Genomic DNA, 17296 nt, shown 5'->3' with positions numbered 1-17296 from the left:
TAGTGTATAGAAATGCTAATGATTTTTCTATGTTGATTTTATATCCTGCTACTTTGCTATAGCTATTGATAATGTCTAGAAGCTTCTGAGTAGAGTTTTTTGGGTCTTTAAGGTATAGGATCATGTCGTCTGCAAATAGGGATATTTTGACAGTTTCTTTACCTGTTTGTATTCCTTTTATTCCTTCTTCTTGCCTAATTGCTCTGGCTAGGAATTCCAGTACTATGTTGAATAGGAGTGGAGATAGTGGGCATCCTTGTCTGGTTCCTGATTTTAGAGGGAATGGTTTTAATTTTTCTCCGTTAAGTATAATGCTGGCTGTAGGTTTGTCATATATAGCTTTTATAATGTTGAGGAACTTTCCTTCTATTCCTAGTTTTCTTAGAGCTTTTATCATGAAATGATGTTGGATCTTATCAAAGGCTTTTTCTGCATCTATTGAGATGATCAAGTGGTTTTTGTCTTTGCTTCTGTTAATGTGGTTTATTACGTTTATTGATTTTCGTATGTTGAACCACCCCTGCATCCCTGGGATGAAGCCTACCTGGTCGTGGTGAATAATCTTTTTGATGTGTTGCTGAATTCGATTTGCCATTATTTTGTTGAGGATTTTTGCATCAATGTTCATTAAGGAGATTGGCCTATAGTTCTCCTTTTTGGAGGTGTCTTTGCCTGGTTTTGGGATAAGTGTAATACTGGCTTCATAAAATGTGTTTGGCAGTTTTCCTTCCCTTTCTATTTCATGGAACAGTTTAAGGAGGGTTGGTATCAGTTCTTCTTTAAAGGTCTGATAGAATTCAGCAGAGAATCCATCAGGTCCTGGACTTTTCTTTTTGGGGAGACTCTTGATTGCTGCTTCAATTTCATTTTGTGTTATAGGTCTATTCAGGTGATTAATTTCCTCTTGGTTCAGTTTTGGATGATCATATGTATCTAGAAATCTGTCCATTTCTTTTAGATTTTCAAATTTATTTGAATATAGGTTCTCAAAGTAGTCTCTGATGATTTCCTGGACTTCCATGGTGTTTGTTGTTATCTCCCCTTTTGCATTCCTGATTCTACTAATTTGGGTTTTTTCTCTCCTCATTTTAGTCAGGTTTGCCAGGGGTCTATCGATCTTGTTTATTTTTTCAAAGAACCAACTTTTTGTTTCATTAATTCTTTGTATGGTTTTTTTGGTTTCTATTTCGTTGATTTCAGCTCTTATTTTTATTATTTCTCTCCTTCTATTTGTTTTGGGATTTGCTTGTTCTTGTTTTTCTAGGAGTTTGAGATGTATCATTAGGTCATTGATTTGGGATCTTTCAATCTTTTTAATATATGCACTCATGGCTATAAACTTTCCTCTCAAGACTGCCTTAGCTGTGTCCCATAGGTTCCGGTAGGTTGTGTTTTCATTTTCATTGACTTCCAGGAACTTTTTAATTTCCTCTTTTATTGCATCGATGATCCATTCTTCATTAAGTAATGAGTTATTTAGTTTCCAGCTGTTTGCATGTTTTTTGTCTTTACTTTTGTTGTTGAGTTCTACTTTTACTGCATTGTGGTCAGATAGTATGCATGGTATTATTTCTATTTTCTTATATTTGCTGAGGCTTGCTTTGTGCCCTAGGATATGATCTATTTTGGAGAAGGTTCCATGGGCTGCTGAGAAGAATGTATATTGTGTAGAGGTTGGATGAAATGTTCTGTAGACATCTACTAGGTCCACTTGATCTATTGCATATTTTAGATCTTGGATTTCTTTATTGAGTTTTTGTTTGGATGACCTATCTATTGATGATAATGGAGTGTTAAAGTCTCCCACAACCACTGTGTTGGCGTTTATATATGCTTTTAGGTCTTTCAGGGTATGTTTGATGAAATTGGGTGCGTTGACATTGGGTGCGTACAGATTGATGATTATTATTTCCTTTTGGTCTATTTCCCCTTTTATTAGTATGGAATGTCCTTCTTTGTCTCGTTTGATCAATGTAGGTTTGAAGTCTACTTTGTCAGAGATAAGTATTGCTACTCCTGTTTGTTTTCGGGGGCCATTGGCTTGGTAAATCTTCTTCCAGCCTTTCATCCTAAGCATATGCTTATTTCTGTCGGTGAGATGAGTCTCCTGTAAGCAACAAATTGTTGGATCTTCTTTTTTAATCCATTTTGTCAAACGGTGTCTTTTGATGGGTGAATTAAGTCCATTAACATTAAGTGTTAGTACTGATAGGTATGTGGTGATTCCTGCCATTTAGTTATCTTAGTTGTTTGAAGGTTTGATTGTGTGTACCTAACTTGATGTTACTCTCTACTGTCTTGCTTTTTCTTATCCTGTGGTTTGGTGCTGCCTGCCTTTTCATGGTTAAGTTGGGTGTCACTTTCTGTGTGCAGGATCCCTTGCAGAATCTTTTGTAATGGTGGCTTTGTGGTCACATATTGTTTTAGTTTCTGCTTATCATGGAAGACTTTTATTGCTCCATCTATTTTGAATGATAGCTTTGCTGGGTAGAGTATCCTGGGGTTGAAGTTATTTTCATTCAGTGCCCGGAAGATCTCACCCCACGCTCTTCTTGCTTTTAATGTTTCTGTTGAGAAGTCTGCTGTGATTTTGATGGGTTTACCTTTGTATGTTACTTGTTTTTTCTCTCTTGCAGCCTTCAATATTCTTTCCTTAGTTTCTGAACTTGTTGTTTTAATGATGATATGTCGTGGAGTAGTTCTATTTTGATCTGGTCTGTTTGGTGTCCTGGAGGCCTCTTGCATCTGTATGGGAATATCTTTCTCTAGATTTGGGAAATTTTCCGTTATTATTTTGTTGAATATATTACGCATTCCCTTCGCTTGCACCTCTTCTCCTTCTTCGATGCCCATGATTCTCAAGTTTGGTCTTTTGATGGAGTCAGTGAGTTCTTGCATTTTCTTTTCACAGGTCTTGAGTTGTTTAATTAGTAGTTCTTCGGTTTTTCCTTTAATTACCATTTCATCTTCAAGTTCTGAGATTCTGTCTTCTGTTTGTTCTATTCTGCTGGATTGGCCTTCCGTTTTGTTTTGCAGTTCTGTTTCGTTCTTTTTTCTGAGGTTTTCCATATCCTGGCTGTTTTCTTCTTTATTGTTGTCTATTTTTGTCCTGAGTTCATTTATCCATTTATTCATTGTGTTCTCTCTTTCACTTTGGTGTTTATACAGTGCTTCTATGGTTTCCTTTATTTCTTCTTTTGCTTTTTCAAATTCTCTATTTTTATTGTCTTGGAATTTCTTGAGTGTCTCCTGTACATTTTGGTTGACCCTATCCAGTATCATCTCTATAAAATTCTCATTGAGTACTTGTAGTATGTCTTCTTTTAAATTATTCTTGTAGGCTTCATTGGGTCCTTTGGCATAGTTTATCTTCATTTTGTTGGAGTCTGGCTCTGAGTTTCTGTTCTCTTCATTCCCCTCTGGTTCCTGTACTAATTTTTTGCTGTGGGGAAACTGGTTTCCTTGTTTTTTCTGTCTTCCTGTCATTGTCCTTGGTGTTGTTACTGTCCCTGTACTGTGTGTAATTAAGTATTTTCTAGCTTGTAATAATAACAATGGTAATATTGAGAATGGAAGAGTGAGCTGAGATGGAAAGCAAGAAGTTAAAGAAAAGGGGAAAACAAATATACAGACAAGAGGGAGAAAGCAGAACAAGGTATCAGACAAGAGAGTTTCAAAGGTATAAACAGGGAGTTTTAGTGTACTAATCGACAGTAAACTGAACAGACAATAGAGTGACAGAGAGAGGATTGAAAATCAAAGATAAAAAAAATAAAAAATAAGTATATGAAAGTAATATCTATTTATAAAAATGAATTAAAATAAAATGGAAAATAGAAAATTAAAAAAAAAAAAACAAAAAACCAAAAAACTTCCAAGTTTATATGCAATGCAATTTCAGTCTTAATAATTTGGATGTCCGTCTCAATCTCCAGTCCTGGAGTTGGTGCCTCAGATGTTGTTCTGTAGTTGTCTCATCAAAGGGGATGCATAAAGTAGAACAAAACTACACTCACACACACACAGAAGATAAAAAAAAAAAAAAAAGTCCCACCAAGTGTCCCCAGTTCAAATGCAATACAGTTTCAGTAAGTTTTTCGGCTTGCAGGTGTAATTCGGTTGTTCTCTCATCAAAGGTAGGGAGAAAAAGAAAAAAAAGCATCTGGAGGCAGTTCTGAGAGTGGTATCTGCAACTGTGGCTTGCCTGCCTGCTGCTCTCAGCCTGTAGCTGGCGGCGTTATTTATGCAGATCTCTGGGGTGAGCTAGCACTCACCTGGTCCCACGGCTTTGTTTGCTCAGAGTTCTCCTGTGCGGTGGCCTCTGCTACAGGCTTTCCCCTTTGCAAGCACTGGGAAAGGTGCCACTGCCCCACGTTGTCAGGCCTGGTCCGCGTCTTCCCAAGCCGTATGGGCGCCGGCCCCGGGCGGCCCCGGGGGTCCTCCTCGGTTCTCCGTTTAACGTGAGGTGGAGATTCTCTGCGCCGGCTGGAGATGTGGAGGGGTCGAAGTTATGCCTTTTCTCGGTGATTATGCCTGCAAAGTGTGTCTCCAGCGTCTCTCCAAGATTTCACTATAGGAGGCTCGCTTTCTGCTTCCTCCCTCTAGCCGCCATCTTGAAGGCACTAGGGAGAGCCCGAGGGCAAGAGCACAGAGCTGCCTTTGGTCCCCAGGAAATGAGCTGGGGAATTTGCTTGACCTCCGATTCTGCACAACTATTTGGCTGTATTTTGGCCACCTTGCTCTTCTCTGAACACAGTTAATTTGTAATTTTCTCTTCTTAGTTAAGAATTCCGGGAGACCTCTTCTGTCACTCTTTCCTCATAGTTTCTGAAAGTCCAGTGACTCTGCTGGGATCTCTTAGTATAGTTTTGATTTGCATTTCCTTTATGGCTGAGGACACTGAACATTGCTTCATATATGTTTTATCCATTTGTATGTCTTCTGAGAACTATATTCAATTCATTTGCCTATTTGTTGAGTCATTTGATCTTTTGCTGTTTAGTTTTTTGAGCTCTTTGTATATTCTGGATATTAATCTCCCATCTGTTGATCTGGTGAAGATCTGTAGGTTGCCTCAATTTCTGGTAATTGGTTCCTTATTTTTGGATGTGAAGAAACTTTTTAACTTGATGCAATCCCACTTGTCAATTCTTGCTCATATGCCCTGGGGAATTGAGGTCCTATTCAGAAAATACTTACGTATGCTTATATCTTCCAGAGTTTCCCAATTTTTTCCTGTAGTAGTTTCAATGTTTCAGGTCTTACATTAAAACATTTGATTCATTTAGAATTGGTTTTTGTACAGGTTGGAACTAGAGATCTAGTTTCAGTCTTGTGCATGTAGACAGACAGTATTCCCTACTATGATTTGTTTAAGAGGCTGTCTTTTTCTACAGTGTGTCTTAGCTTGTTTGGCTATAGTAGTGTGCTTTTATTTCTGAGTCTTCTATTCTGTTTCATTGGTCTTTGTGTCTGTTTTTGTGCCAGTACCATGCTGTTTTTATTACTATGGCTCTGGACTATAATTTGAAGTCTGGTATTGTGGTACCTCTAGTGTGGAATCAGGATTGCTTTGACATTCAGGCTCTTTTACATTTCCATATGAATTCTAGGATTGATTTTTCTCTTTCTTTGAAGAATGCCATTGGGATTTTGTTGGGCATTGCATTGACTGTCGATTGTTTTTGGTGGTATAGCCAATTTTCATATTAATTCTGCCAATACATGAACATGGGAGGTCTATCTTCTGGTGTACTCTTCAATTTCTTTCTTCAAGGTTTCATAGTTTTTATTATAATGATAGTGCACCTCCTTGGTTAAGTTTATACCTAAGTATTTTTTTTTCAGACTATTGTGAGTGGGATTGTTTTCCTGATTTCTTTCTTAGCCTATTTATTGTTGGCATATAGAAAAGCTACTGATTTTTGTATGTTGATTTTCTATCCTGCTACATTGCCAAAAATGTTTATCAGATCTAGGAGTTTTTTTTTCTGGAATCTTTGGGAGTCTTATAAAAGTATAGAATCATATCTGCAAATGGAAATAATCTGATTCCTTCCTTACCTATTTGAATCCCTTTTTATGTCTTTCTCTTGCCTTATGCATGGGCTAGGAATTCCAGTACTATATTAAATAAGACTGGGGAGAGTGGACACACTTGTCTCATTCCTGACTTTAGAGGAAATTTCAGTTTTTCTCAATTTAGTATGATGTTAGGTGTAGGTTTGCCATATATAGCCTTTATTATGTTGATGTACATTCATTCCATTTCTATTTTTTCTGAGCTTTATCATGAAGGATATTGAATTTTGTCAAAGACTTTTTTTTTTTTTTAACATCAAGATTATCATGGGATTTTGTCCTTGATTCTGTTTATGTTCTTGCATCTCTGGAATGAAACCAACTTGATCATGGTAGGTATCTTAAAAATTTTTGTTTATGATCTTTGAAATGTGTCAGTGAATTCAGTTTGCAAGTATTTTACTGAGAATTCTTCTCTATGTTCATTAAAGATATAGGCCTGTAATTTTATGTCTTTGTCCAGTTTTGATATTAATGTAAGACTGGCTTCAAAGAATGGGTTTGGTAGTCTTCCTTCTGTATTTCTTGGAAAAGTTTGAGGAATATTGATGTTAATTCTTCTTTAAAGATCTCTTAGCTTTTGACAGTGATTCCATCAGGTTCTGGGCTTTTCTTTGTTGGTTCTTTAGTTTCACTGCTTGTTATGGTTCTATTTAAGTGGTTTATAGCCTCTTGATTTCATTTTGGTAAGTTAAATGTATATAGCAATGTATCCATTTCTTCTAAATTTTCCAGTTTGAATACAAACTTTAAAAAATTATTGTATTGGGGGCACACTGAGATAGTTACAAAAATTCTTACAATATATCATAGTTGAATTCACCCCTTCATCATTCTCCTTTATCCCCTCCCCCCATTCCTGGAATAGTTTCAACAGTTCTCATTTTTCCATTTTCTAACATGAGTACATCATATTTCCACCATATAAGTTTTTGATGTATCGTCTCATGCTTCTCTAGATTTCATTGGTATTTGTCATAATATCTACCATTTTTCATCTGTAATTTATTAATTTGGGTCTTTTCCCTCCCCTTTCAGTGAGATTTTCTAAGCGTTTATCAATCTTATTTATCTTTTCAACCTTTTGTTTCATTGATTCTTTAGGGTTTTTTGTTTCTGCTTCATTAATTTCCTAATTTTTATTTCTTTCCATGTGTTAATTTTGGATTTGGCTTGTTCTTACTTTCTAGAAGCTTGAGGTGCATCATTAGACTATTCAAAATCTGTTTTTTTGATGTATGTGCTTATAGCCTTCCTCTTAACACTGCCTTTGATGTATCCCAAAGCTTCTGGTAGGTTGTTTTCATTTTCATTAGATTCTAGAAACTTTCAAATTTCTTCCCTTAGTTCTTCAATGATCCACTGGTTGTTCACCAATGTGTTGTTCAGTTTCCATATTTTTAAGTATTTTCTGTAGTTTCTTTTGCAGTTAAGTTCTAGTTTTATTCCATTATAGTGTGACAGGAGACAGTTATTTTAAATTTCTTATATTTGCTAACACTTGATTTGTGCCATAAGATAAGATCTATTTTGGAGAAAGTTCTGTGGGCTGCTAAGAAAAATGTATATTCTGTATCTGCTAGATGAAATACTCTTGTAGATGTCTATTAAGTCCATTTGGTCTGTAGTGTCATTGCATTTTGAAGTTTCGTTTATTTTTTGGTCTGGATAACCTATCTATTGTTGACAGTGTGGTACTGAAGTCTCCCACTATTATTGTGTTGCTATCTATCTATGCTTTTAAGTTCAGTAGTTATTTAATGAAGTTGGGTGCACTGACATTTGGTACATATGCTAACAATTGTTATTTCATCTTGACTATTTATTCCCTTTATTAATATGAAGTGACCTTTGTCTCTTCTAGTTTTGGAGTTTACTTTATCAGATGTGAGTATAGCTATTCCTGCATACTTCCGAGGTCCATTTTCTTGGATGATCTTTTCCACCCTAAGCTGTTTTGTTTTTGTGAGATGCGTTTTCTTGTATAGCCTCATTTTTCCCTAATGGCCGGAAGAGCATGCAGGGCTAGGAAGGCATAGTTGGAATCAGTATATAAATTAAGCTTCTTATTTTTCCAGTTGTAAGGATTGGATTAAGCAATTATTTTGACCTTTTGTACAAGGTATTAGGAGGGAAAGGCTTGGCTCTTATTATGACCCACTGGTTAACTATTGTATAATCTGCTAGCTTTTTTCCTTCCCATTTTCATCTGTAAACCATTTAATATGATTTTCTAATGGTTGATCCTGTAAGTCTGACTTACAGGTAAGTTTTAGGAACTGCCACAGGAGTGGTCTGGGACAGTTTTGAAAATAGTGAGGGAGGTAAGGTAGAAAGAGAATGACTTATAAGGGATATAGGAACAGATTACCTTCAGTATATCATTTGAAGAGGTGAAGTATTCAGAAGTAAATATTTAGACTTGGTTTAAAAAACACCTCAGTTGGAAAACACTGAACTAGGAGTCACTGGTAACTTGATTAAGCATAACTTCCAATATGTAAAATATACCCACTTCCTAACACAAAGTAATCTTACCAAAAAAACCCTAGATTTCTGTGCACATAGAGCAGATAACTGCATTTTATGCAAACATGTAGAAACATCAAATTACTGGATTGCATTTTTGCACATTCTGTATTAATTTCTTTAATTTACTGGCAGTACTATAGTTTGAACTCAAGACCTTGCACTTGCTAGGCAAGCACTCTACCACATAAGCCATGCACTCAGTCATTTTTTGCTTTTGGTAATTTTCTGATTAGGGTCTCACATTTATGTCTGGCCTTGATTGCAATCCTATATGTACTTCCTGTGTACCTGGGATGACAGGTGTGTGCCACCACATCAAGCTTTTCTTCGTTGAGATAGAAGTATCACTAACTTTTTGCTCAGGCTGATCTTGAACTATGATCCTCCTGATTTCTGCCTCTTGTGTAGCTAGTACTGTAGGTGTGAGCCATTGCATCTGGCTAAATTAATTTTTTTGCTGTGCTGGGTATGGAACCTAAGGTGGTGTGTATTCTAGGCAAGCACACTACCATTGCGCTGTAACTCTGTGTATATTCAAATTTTAAGTGAAGGGATTATGTATCAGGTACACAAGCTGATATCTGGGATTTAATTTAAAAAACTAACATATCAAAGAAGAGATATTTAAATCTGATCTTACATTCTTTCTAAGCCAAAAATATTGGAAATTATTAACTGATGTTCACAGAGAATACCTTGAAGAGCCTTCTGGATGAATTTATAAGTAATACTTGAGTTGATATAAGACTAGTTGATATATATATACACATAAGCAAATAGCATACTTTTACTCCCTAGTCAGATAACTGTTGACTTGATAACTGACTCAATTATTACTGACTGAATATAATTTTAAATGAACCAAACATGCTTAGTTGACTAGACTATCTTCCCAAAGGAAAGACTCACATTCATATTCATATAAAATGTTTGTCATTATCTCTAAATTATTATTTTGTAAACTTAAACTTTAAAAATAAAAGGAGTTACAAATCTGAAGATAGTTTCTCTATTAGAAGAGAAATAGAAGGTGATTATTTTGAGACTAATGGTTCCATATGATGCTTCAAATGTTTCAATGGAGACCTCTGAGAAAACATTCTTTATATATATATGTGTGTGTATATATATATATTCTTTATATGTATATTATTTATATATATGTGTGTGTGTGTGTGTGTGTGTGTATATGTGTATACAAATTTTTTTGAGGAATCAGGGTTTGAGCTAAGGGCCTTCCATTTGCTAGGCAGGTGGCTCTTAACACTAGAGCCATACCTCCAGCCCTACAGAGATTCTTTTAATAGTTTGACTCAAAAACAAGGTAATAATTAAGCAGACAGAAGACTCTGCCAGCAAGTAATGATTAGGATGTATATCCTTAGAAAAATTTCCTATCTATATTACATTAGAAATCAACAACCCTAATTTAGCTTCTCTATTTCTTTTGCTAGCAATTGTCACTACACGTCTCCAGTCACTGCTCTTAAGAATTGTATTAGTCAGAACTAATTTTTAAAATGTTGGTCTTACAGGAATAAATAACTTTCTTCATCTGTAATTTAATAATGTTTGTTTTGTGACAGGGCCTCCCTATGTAGCCTAGGTTGGCCTGGAACTTATGATCCTTCTGCCTCGGCCTCCTGAGTACTGGGATTCTGCCAGTGTGTACCACAAAGCCTGGCCTACATTTCTATTTTTAAAACTGTAAGGATACTTGGGAATTTTCCATGTTATTTAAGCAATATTACTATTATATGAATTGAAAATTATGTTAGAAAAATAGTGATTTAAAAAAATGTATGCCTGAATGTAATTTTTCCCCTAAATTAACACCATTAAAAAGAGAATGGACTCTTATTTTGAAGCCTTAAATCATCACTTTACGAAATGTCTTTGGAAAAGACAGCCTGAAATCATGTCAATCAATAGTTTTGGACATGTACACAGATTTAAAAAGCATACCTAATACAACTTGGAAGGATGATATACTTTGGAAAACAGAGAGCCCAAAAAGGCTGTAATGATCCCAAGACCTTGATGTGAAAGCCCCATGAGAGGACAGCAAATGAAGCTGTTATACAGAATACAAGTTTAAAAATAACAGAAGTGTATGATTGATATTTAAATATTTCATCTGTATGAGACACCTTTTATGGAAAAATTTTTGCCTTTTTACCAAAATACTGTTTTAGTATTGGGCCAGAGCCTTATACTTAGCTAGATTCATTGATGATTATTTCCTCAAAGAGGTTTTTCTCTGAAAATCTCAACTTATGAACCATGCAGTCATTTTCATCCATGATTTTGTTCTTTAGTTTTTCTTTTTTTTCAACATTTCACTACTTCTAATTACTAGTGCAGACTAAACTGATAATTACATAATGGCAGGGTTTTTGGCTTGCGATATGAAACTCCAGGGAGTAATGAAGTTTGTAAGAGTGATGGGAAAGGAAGGATTCAGGAGAAGGCAAAGGCAAATAGAGTGGAAGGGTCAGTCTGACAGTTTAGTTATCTGAAGGAGGCAGTTTATTGTGGGGTTTTCATGTAATGAATATGTGCAAAGCAAGGACTGTTCATATTTTTCAAGAAACACAAAGAAAACCCCCCTGAAATGAGAAGAAATCCAGTTTATTCAGATAATTTTTCAAGTTCCAAAACAGTATTTACAAACAAGCAGGGTACTGTTTTTGCTTACAATGTTTGCTCAATTTTAGTTTGTTCTACTTTAATTTTTAGAATCAAGGAAAAAAGGAAAATATGCCAGCGTTTCATACTTTGTCAAAGTATAAATTTTTAATGTTACTGAATATTTGGAAAAGGTTTGTTTATTTTTTGAAGAAATTAAAACCCAGAAATAAAAATAACACAAAGATAGTATCAGTAGAATGTGAAAGTTTGAAGAAAGAATACTTAACTAGAATATTTGAGGTCTGGTTGATCTAACAGAAGTATTTTTATCATAAACTTTGTGACATTTTCCATCACCAAACAAATCAAAAGGCTGAGGCAGAGTAATTTCCTGAATAACAGTACTACTGTTGTCACACATGGGAGGAGTTCTGATTTTGACAGATTATTTTCAAGTAAACCAACTATGAAAAAATGTTATCTTAATGCTGTTTTAATTCCATCATTTTTTCAAATCCCTAAGTTCTTTCAGTTACTGTTTTCTCCTTACTTTTTCTGTTTTAAAGACCTATATGTTAAAAAATCCTAAGTATTCTGAATTCCATCCTATTTGGTTAATGTGATTAAACAGGCTTATCTTGGGGTTTCTCAGAGTCATACTGAATTGAAAAATAAGTTAGTGTACACTAAGACAGACTTAGTGTAGACCCTCTTTGGAGGCCTGTACCAGATAACATAAAACATTTCATAACAAAAAGGAAACACTGAAACTTTGCTAGCTGTTTAAAGCAAATCCTCTCAGTTAGCCCCAGTTTAGGGCTAACTAGCAGTTGAAAAATGTCTACCCACTTCTGAGGGATTGTTCTGACTGGGATCTTTAAAACAGGAATGGTTTTTGAGCAACAAAGGTGCTACTTGTATAGCCAGAGATGTTGCTCAAGACTGTAGTTACAGCCTATATCCTGCTACCTCGTGAATATTACAAGAAATTCCTTACTTTTGCAGAATTTTGAAAATTAAAAAAAAACTGTGACCAGAACATTAAAACACTTGTATTTATGCAGCATTAATGAAATTTACTGTTATATGGTTAAACACTACATAAGCATAAATATTATTCCCTACTCTGTACTATAAAATCATTAAAATAACCAAAGTTGTGTAACACAAATCTTGGGTAGAGAATACTTGTGGAAAATGACATGAGAAGTGCTTTAAATTTCAGTATAATCAACTAAAACTGCTTCCAACACAATTTTTTTAAAAAAAATTTCTACTTAAGGAAACCCTGAAAACATGCAAACCGTTATTCTATTTAGAAATATTGAAATTAAAGTTCACAATAAAGAATTGTAAATTGTATGAATAAAGTGTCAAGAATTATCAAACTATTGGGCTGATGACCAACCCAATAAAAATTTCCTACTTTTCAGCTCAATAAAATGGCTTAATACCACAAATAATGTATTAAAACAATAGAAACAAAAACCTGGTTTTTTAGATTTTTACAACTACTGTTTAATCTCAGTAATATTGAATATTGAATTTCAACTATTTCAGATGTTAAGAATTAGTTTCCCATTACTTTATGTGACACATCATTGCACTTATACATTTTATAAAGGGCATATGGTTTATATACCATATTTGCATACACTTAAAAACATTAAACATCAAAATATGTAGGTAAAAAATACTTGGAAAAACTTGTTCAGTCTCCTTTATTTCAGTAGAAAGAGATTATTTTCAATGTCCTGGATGAAATGGTTTTTCTTGCCATGGAGCTAGAGGGAAAAAAACCGTGAAGATTTATGATAAGTTAATGATGTAGACTAACAATGCATCATAGTATAGTAAAAAGAATCTGAGATTCAGTTAGATCTAGATCTGAATTCAAGTTGCACACCTGCCGTTTACCAGCCATAGGATCCTCAGTGTTATTTAAGGCTTTGTGAGGACACAAAGTTTCCTTATCTGTAAAACAACAGTATCTCTGTATCTCAGGTATCCTGTGAGAATTAAATGTCATTAAGGACATAATATGCTTACCACACAGGGTTCAATTAAGCACCTCCTCTTTAGTTCCATTTTTCTCATGTTGAATATAAACATCTGAGCAAATCAGTGATACATTCATTGAAGAGATTTTCACATCTTTATGAGGCTGAAGTTACTATGTGAGAGGGTCATCTCTATAGATCAATTGCACTCCTGAAAACTAAAAGATGTGCTTATACTATTGCAATTGCCTGTTTTTTTTTTTAACAGTGACCTTTGAATAGGGTAAAGAACAAAATCTTTCTTCATTGGACCAATATAACCAAAGCGGTAATAATTAATATTTTTGAGCATCACAGCTGGATTTGGTTCTGAAGTGATCTTTTTGAACACCACAAATAACTATTAAGAACACAGAAAGGCACAAACAGCTTTCATGAAAGAATTATAATCAAGACTTCCCGTTTCAGAAATTAAACTAATTCATAGGTCTGCCGTATCTACTGTGCTTGGTGTTATCATTACATAATCAGCAATAGAATCAAATTAATCAAAAAGGAGTCAAAAAGTATAGTCATAGTACTTTCTCCCATTTTATATTTTCCTCAGGTGAAAAAATTCTTCCCTGTTTAAACTCATTTTAAGAAGGGAAGGAAAAGATACACAGATCTTTACAATACTCCCTAATACTCACATGTCTTATCATGCGAGAGAAATGACGCAAAAATTATCACAGAAATACAAGGGGATTGTTAAATAGGAGAAACAGTTCAATGAGTCGTGAATGTAGAGGTACAGTCGGTGGGCGATGAGGCTGAATATGCAGGTCTCTGAACAGCTCTGCATTCCAGGGTAAAACATTTGAGTTTTATCCTATAGAATATTTTTTTGGTGGGACTGGACTGGGGTTTGAACTCAGGGCTTTGTGCTTGCAAGCAGGCATTCTACTGCTCGAATCACACTTCCAATCTGCTTTTCTGTGGTTATTTTTGGAGATGAGTGTCTCTCGAGTTATTTGCCCTGGCTGACCTCACAAACTGCAATCTTCCCGATCTCAGCCTCCCAAGTAATTAGGGTTACAGGCATGAGTCAATGGCACCCAGTTGCATCACTGTACAGATCACTGTAATTTACTTAACTATTCTTTAAAGCTGGATTTTATCAAAGGATATATTAGTAAGGACACATAAGCAGTTTTTCTTTAATCTGAACTAAATTTCCAGTAACACAAGTCAACTCTGCTTGCTATGTGACTGATTCTACAAATCTGCACAGAAACTGCTTTATGTATCATCACTTATTGTGAATTTAATTTACATAAATGTACAAAATAAAAAGTAAAAACTCAATGCAGCAAGCATTAAAACTTGCAAAACTCACCATAAATCCAAGGAACTTCGGGACATACTCCTGGATTAGGAGGATAAGGGTATGAAGCCTGAGGTAATGGTTGATGACAAGCATATTGTGAAAAAACTGGTTGCTGAAAATTGTAAGAAATAGGCATTTGAGATTGAAAATACCCATTTCCTGGCACAAAGGTATTTGCCTGTGTCTGCTCAGCAAAGTAAGTAAAATATTGAGAGTACAGAAGGTTAGAATGTGTGTTTTGGACAGTACTTGTAATTGTAGTCAATACCCCAGGTGGTGGTGGCTGTACTTCATATGATGTTACTCCTTGGTATGCATGGGTAATGGCATTGCCGTTGCTGCTGCTGTAATGATAAACACACCAAGCATAGTATGGATATGAAGCTCCAAATGAATGCTCAGAAGAATTATATATAGGGGTGCGTTCAGACTGTGGAAGTTCATTCCAGTATGTGGCAGTTTTCTGAGCTATGACTTTTGGATTCTCCTCATCCTGTTCAGAAAAAGAGAACTCTGCTGTTTGAGTCACATCAAGGGCTGAACTTCCAGATGCTCCAAAAGGTACAGTACTGGGATTCAATGTATCCTTCATATGCTTTTCCAGAGACTTGGTTTTTACTGGCTGTATTTTATTTACTTGTAGAACAGGAATTTTGTCCTCAATACAGATGGTTTCTGGAGAACTGGTGCATATGCAATCTTTAATAGATGAATTTAATATTTCATTATCTTGATGTTTGAAGACTGTGTCCTTGGCTTCTAGATGGGTATGGATACCCCTCACAGACTGGAAATCAGGCTCTGAGAGTAGTGATGCATTAGGCACAAGAGAATCTTCAATTCTTGGTTTTAAGTTTGAAAGTGAAATTTTCTGTGTGGGATCTGGGGGATTTTTAAGGAGTTTCTGTGATGATGTCTCACAGTCTTTTGAAAAAGTGCCATCTATACTTTTATGATCACAAGTTTCAAAAGAACAATCTTTTTTATCACTTCTTGTTTCAGGAGCACTAAAACCTACATTTCTTTTCTTTGTGCTATTTATGTTTTCCTGTTGTGCAGTGAGGTGTTCTGAAGGATCAGATGAATTATTTGGTAAATCTATTTTGCTTTCTGACTTTGAAGTACAAGTGTCTTGCTGGTTCTTTAAAGGCAAAAGTGATCTTTGCATTTCAACCTTTTTTGGAGATACAAGGTTTCTTTTCAGATTGTTAGATGAACTTGATTCTATTTCCTTTTCATTTTTGGAATGAGATCCTGTAGTCCTATTAAGTGTAACACAAACAATTTTAAGTATATAGTCACAAAATTTTATTTTATTACAGAAATATGTATTTGACATTTTTATTCAGAAGAGTTAAGATTCACATTTTTCATTCTATTGGAATTATGCAAATAACATATTTTCCCAGTTTTATTCCTGTGTTTTGAATTTAGAAAACTTTTCTATGCATTTTAAATACATTCCCAATATTATAATAAATAATTTTGTATTTCTAACATTTCCTGATGGAGGCTTTTAAAAGTAGGAAACTATCATTATTCAATTGTTCAGTATAGTTTCTAATTCCAACCCAATGACATAATCTTTTTGTTTTTTTTGTGGTACTGGAAATTGCACTCAGGGCTTATGCTTGTGCTCAACCACTTGAGTCATGCCCCTAGACCTTTAGCTTTTAGTTCATTTTTCAGATAGAGTCTTACATTTTTGCCTGGGCTGGCCTTGGACAATGATCCTCCTAGTATTACCTACCAAATAGCTAGGATTACAGGCTTGAACAACAATGTCCAGCAACATAATCTTTATTATTTGCAAATATATACACATGTGTATGTGTGTGTGTGTGTGTGTGTGTGTGCACAAGCTGGCGTTAGCTATTACCTGTGAGTCCCTTCCCCTCCCCAAAAAGATCTCTTCCCTCTTATTATAACAAAGATTTTTTTTGTCTGTTTATCTTTGAGAACAGGAAAAGCAGACCTGCAGAATTTCTTGCTAATTAATATCCTTGGCATTTTTACCTAAATTTAGACAATCTGAAGCAGGCTGAGAGAAGCATCCATTATGGGAGTGTTGAGAGCCAGACAGTTAATACAGGTGCCCAGAGCAATTGTATTTTTTGGTGCTTTACCAAATTCTTTGAACTATATGTGGAAAAAAAATCCTGCTATAAGGGAAAAGAAGTACTACTTCTCTAGAGTCAAGAGAAATTGATCTTTGGCCTATAATAGGAAACTAAAAGCCCTATATTTTACTTAATCTATCCTCCTCTAAAGGCATTTTAATGACAACCTACATCACTGTCTAATCCCATGTAACACTGAGTTCTGCCAGAGTATAATTTTTTACTTTATTGTATTTCCAACGATGTCTTTTCTTTATAGACTGGCACTTGTCTGGATTGTCTTTCATTTCATGTACTTTTATTAGAGTATATTAATTTCTATGAAGATAGCACTCTGTTGTCAGTCTTATAGGAGAACTAATTTTTGTGTAAGTTATAGTTTGATTCTTCAAAAAGCAAATATTACTTATATTTAGTTAACAAACCTAAGGTGAGTATAGTACTGGTTTATGTTATCCCTCTAATATTCTATTTATCTTTATGTCACCACACAACTACTGAGAGTCATATGTGCTAAGAAAAAGATTCTAGAAATGTGGTAGATGTTAGTTAAGTTTGAAAAA

General features: G+C 34.9%; 1 protein-coding gene across 1 annotated transcript in view; it reads right to left on the bottom strand.

The window, feature by feature from the left end:
- Nucleotides 1–11248: 11248 nt before the first annotated feature.
- Nucleotides 11249–17296, bottom strand: part of Tex15 (testis expressed 15, meiosis and synapsis associated) — a 58124-nt gene continuing 52076 nt past the window's right edge. Inside the window, exons 9-10 of the mRNA XM_020152136.2 lie at nt 14623–15875; nt 11249–13028 (exon numbers count right to left, since the gene is read on the bottom strand). Of these exons, the coding sequence (XP_020007725.2) occupies nt 12991–13028; nt 14623–15875 (1291 nt within the window). The 3' untranslated portion in view covers nt 11249–12990. The remainder of the gene's footprint in view (nt 13029–14622; nt 15876–17296) is intronic.

The sequence above is a fragment of the Castor canadensis genome, chromosome 14 (genome assembly GCF_047511655.1).
Source record: "Castor canadensis chromosome 14, mCasCan1.hap1v2, whole genome shotgun sequence".
NCBI lineage: Eukaryota > Metazoa > Chordata > Mammalia > Rodentia > Castoridae > Castor > Castor canadensis.
This window is presented reverse-complemented; position numbering and strand designations above follow the sequence as displayed.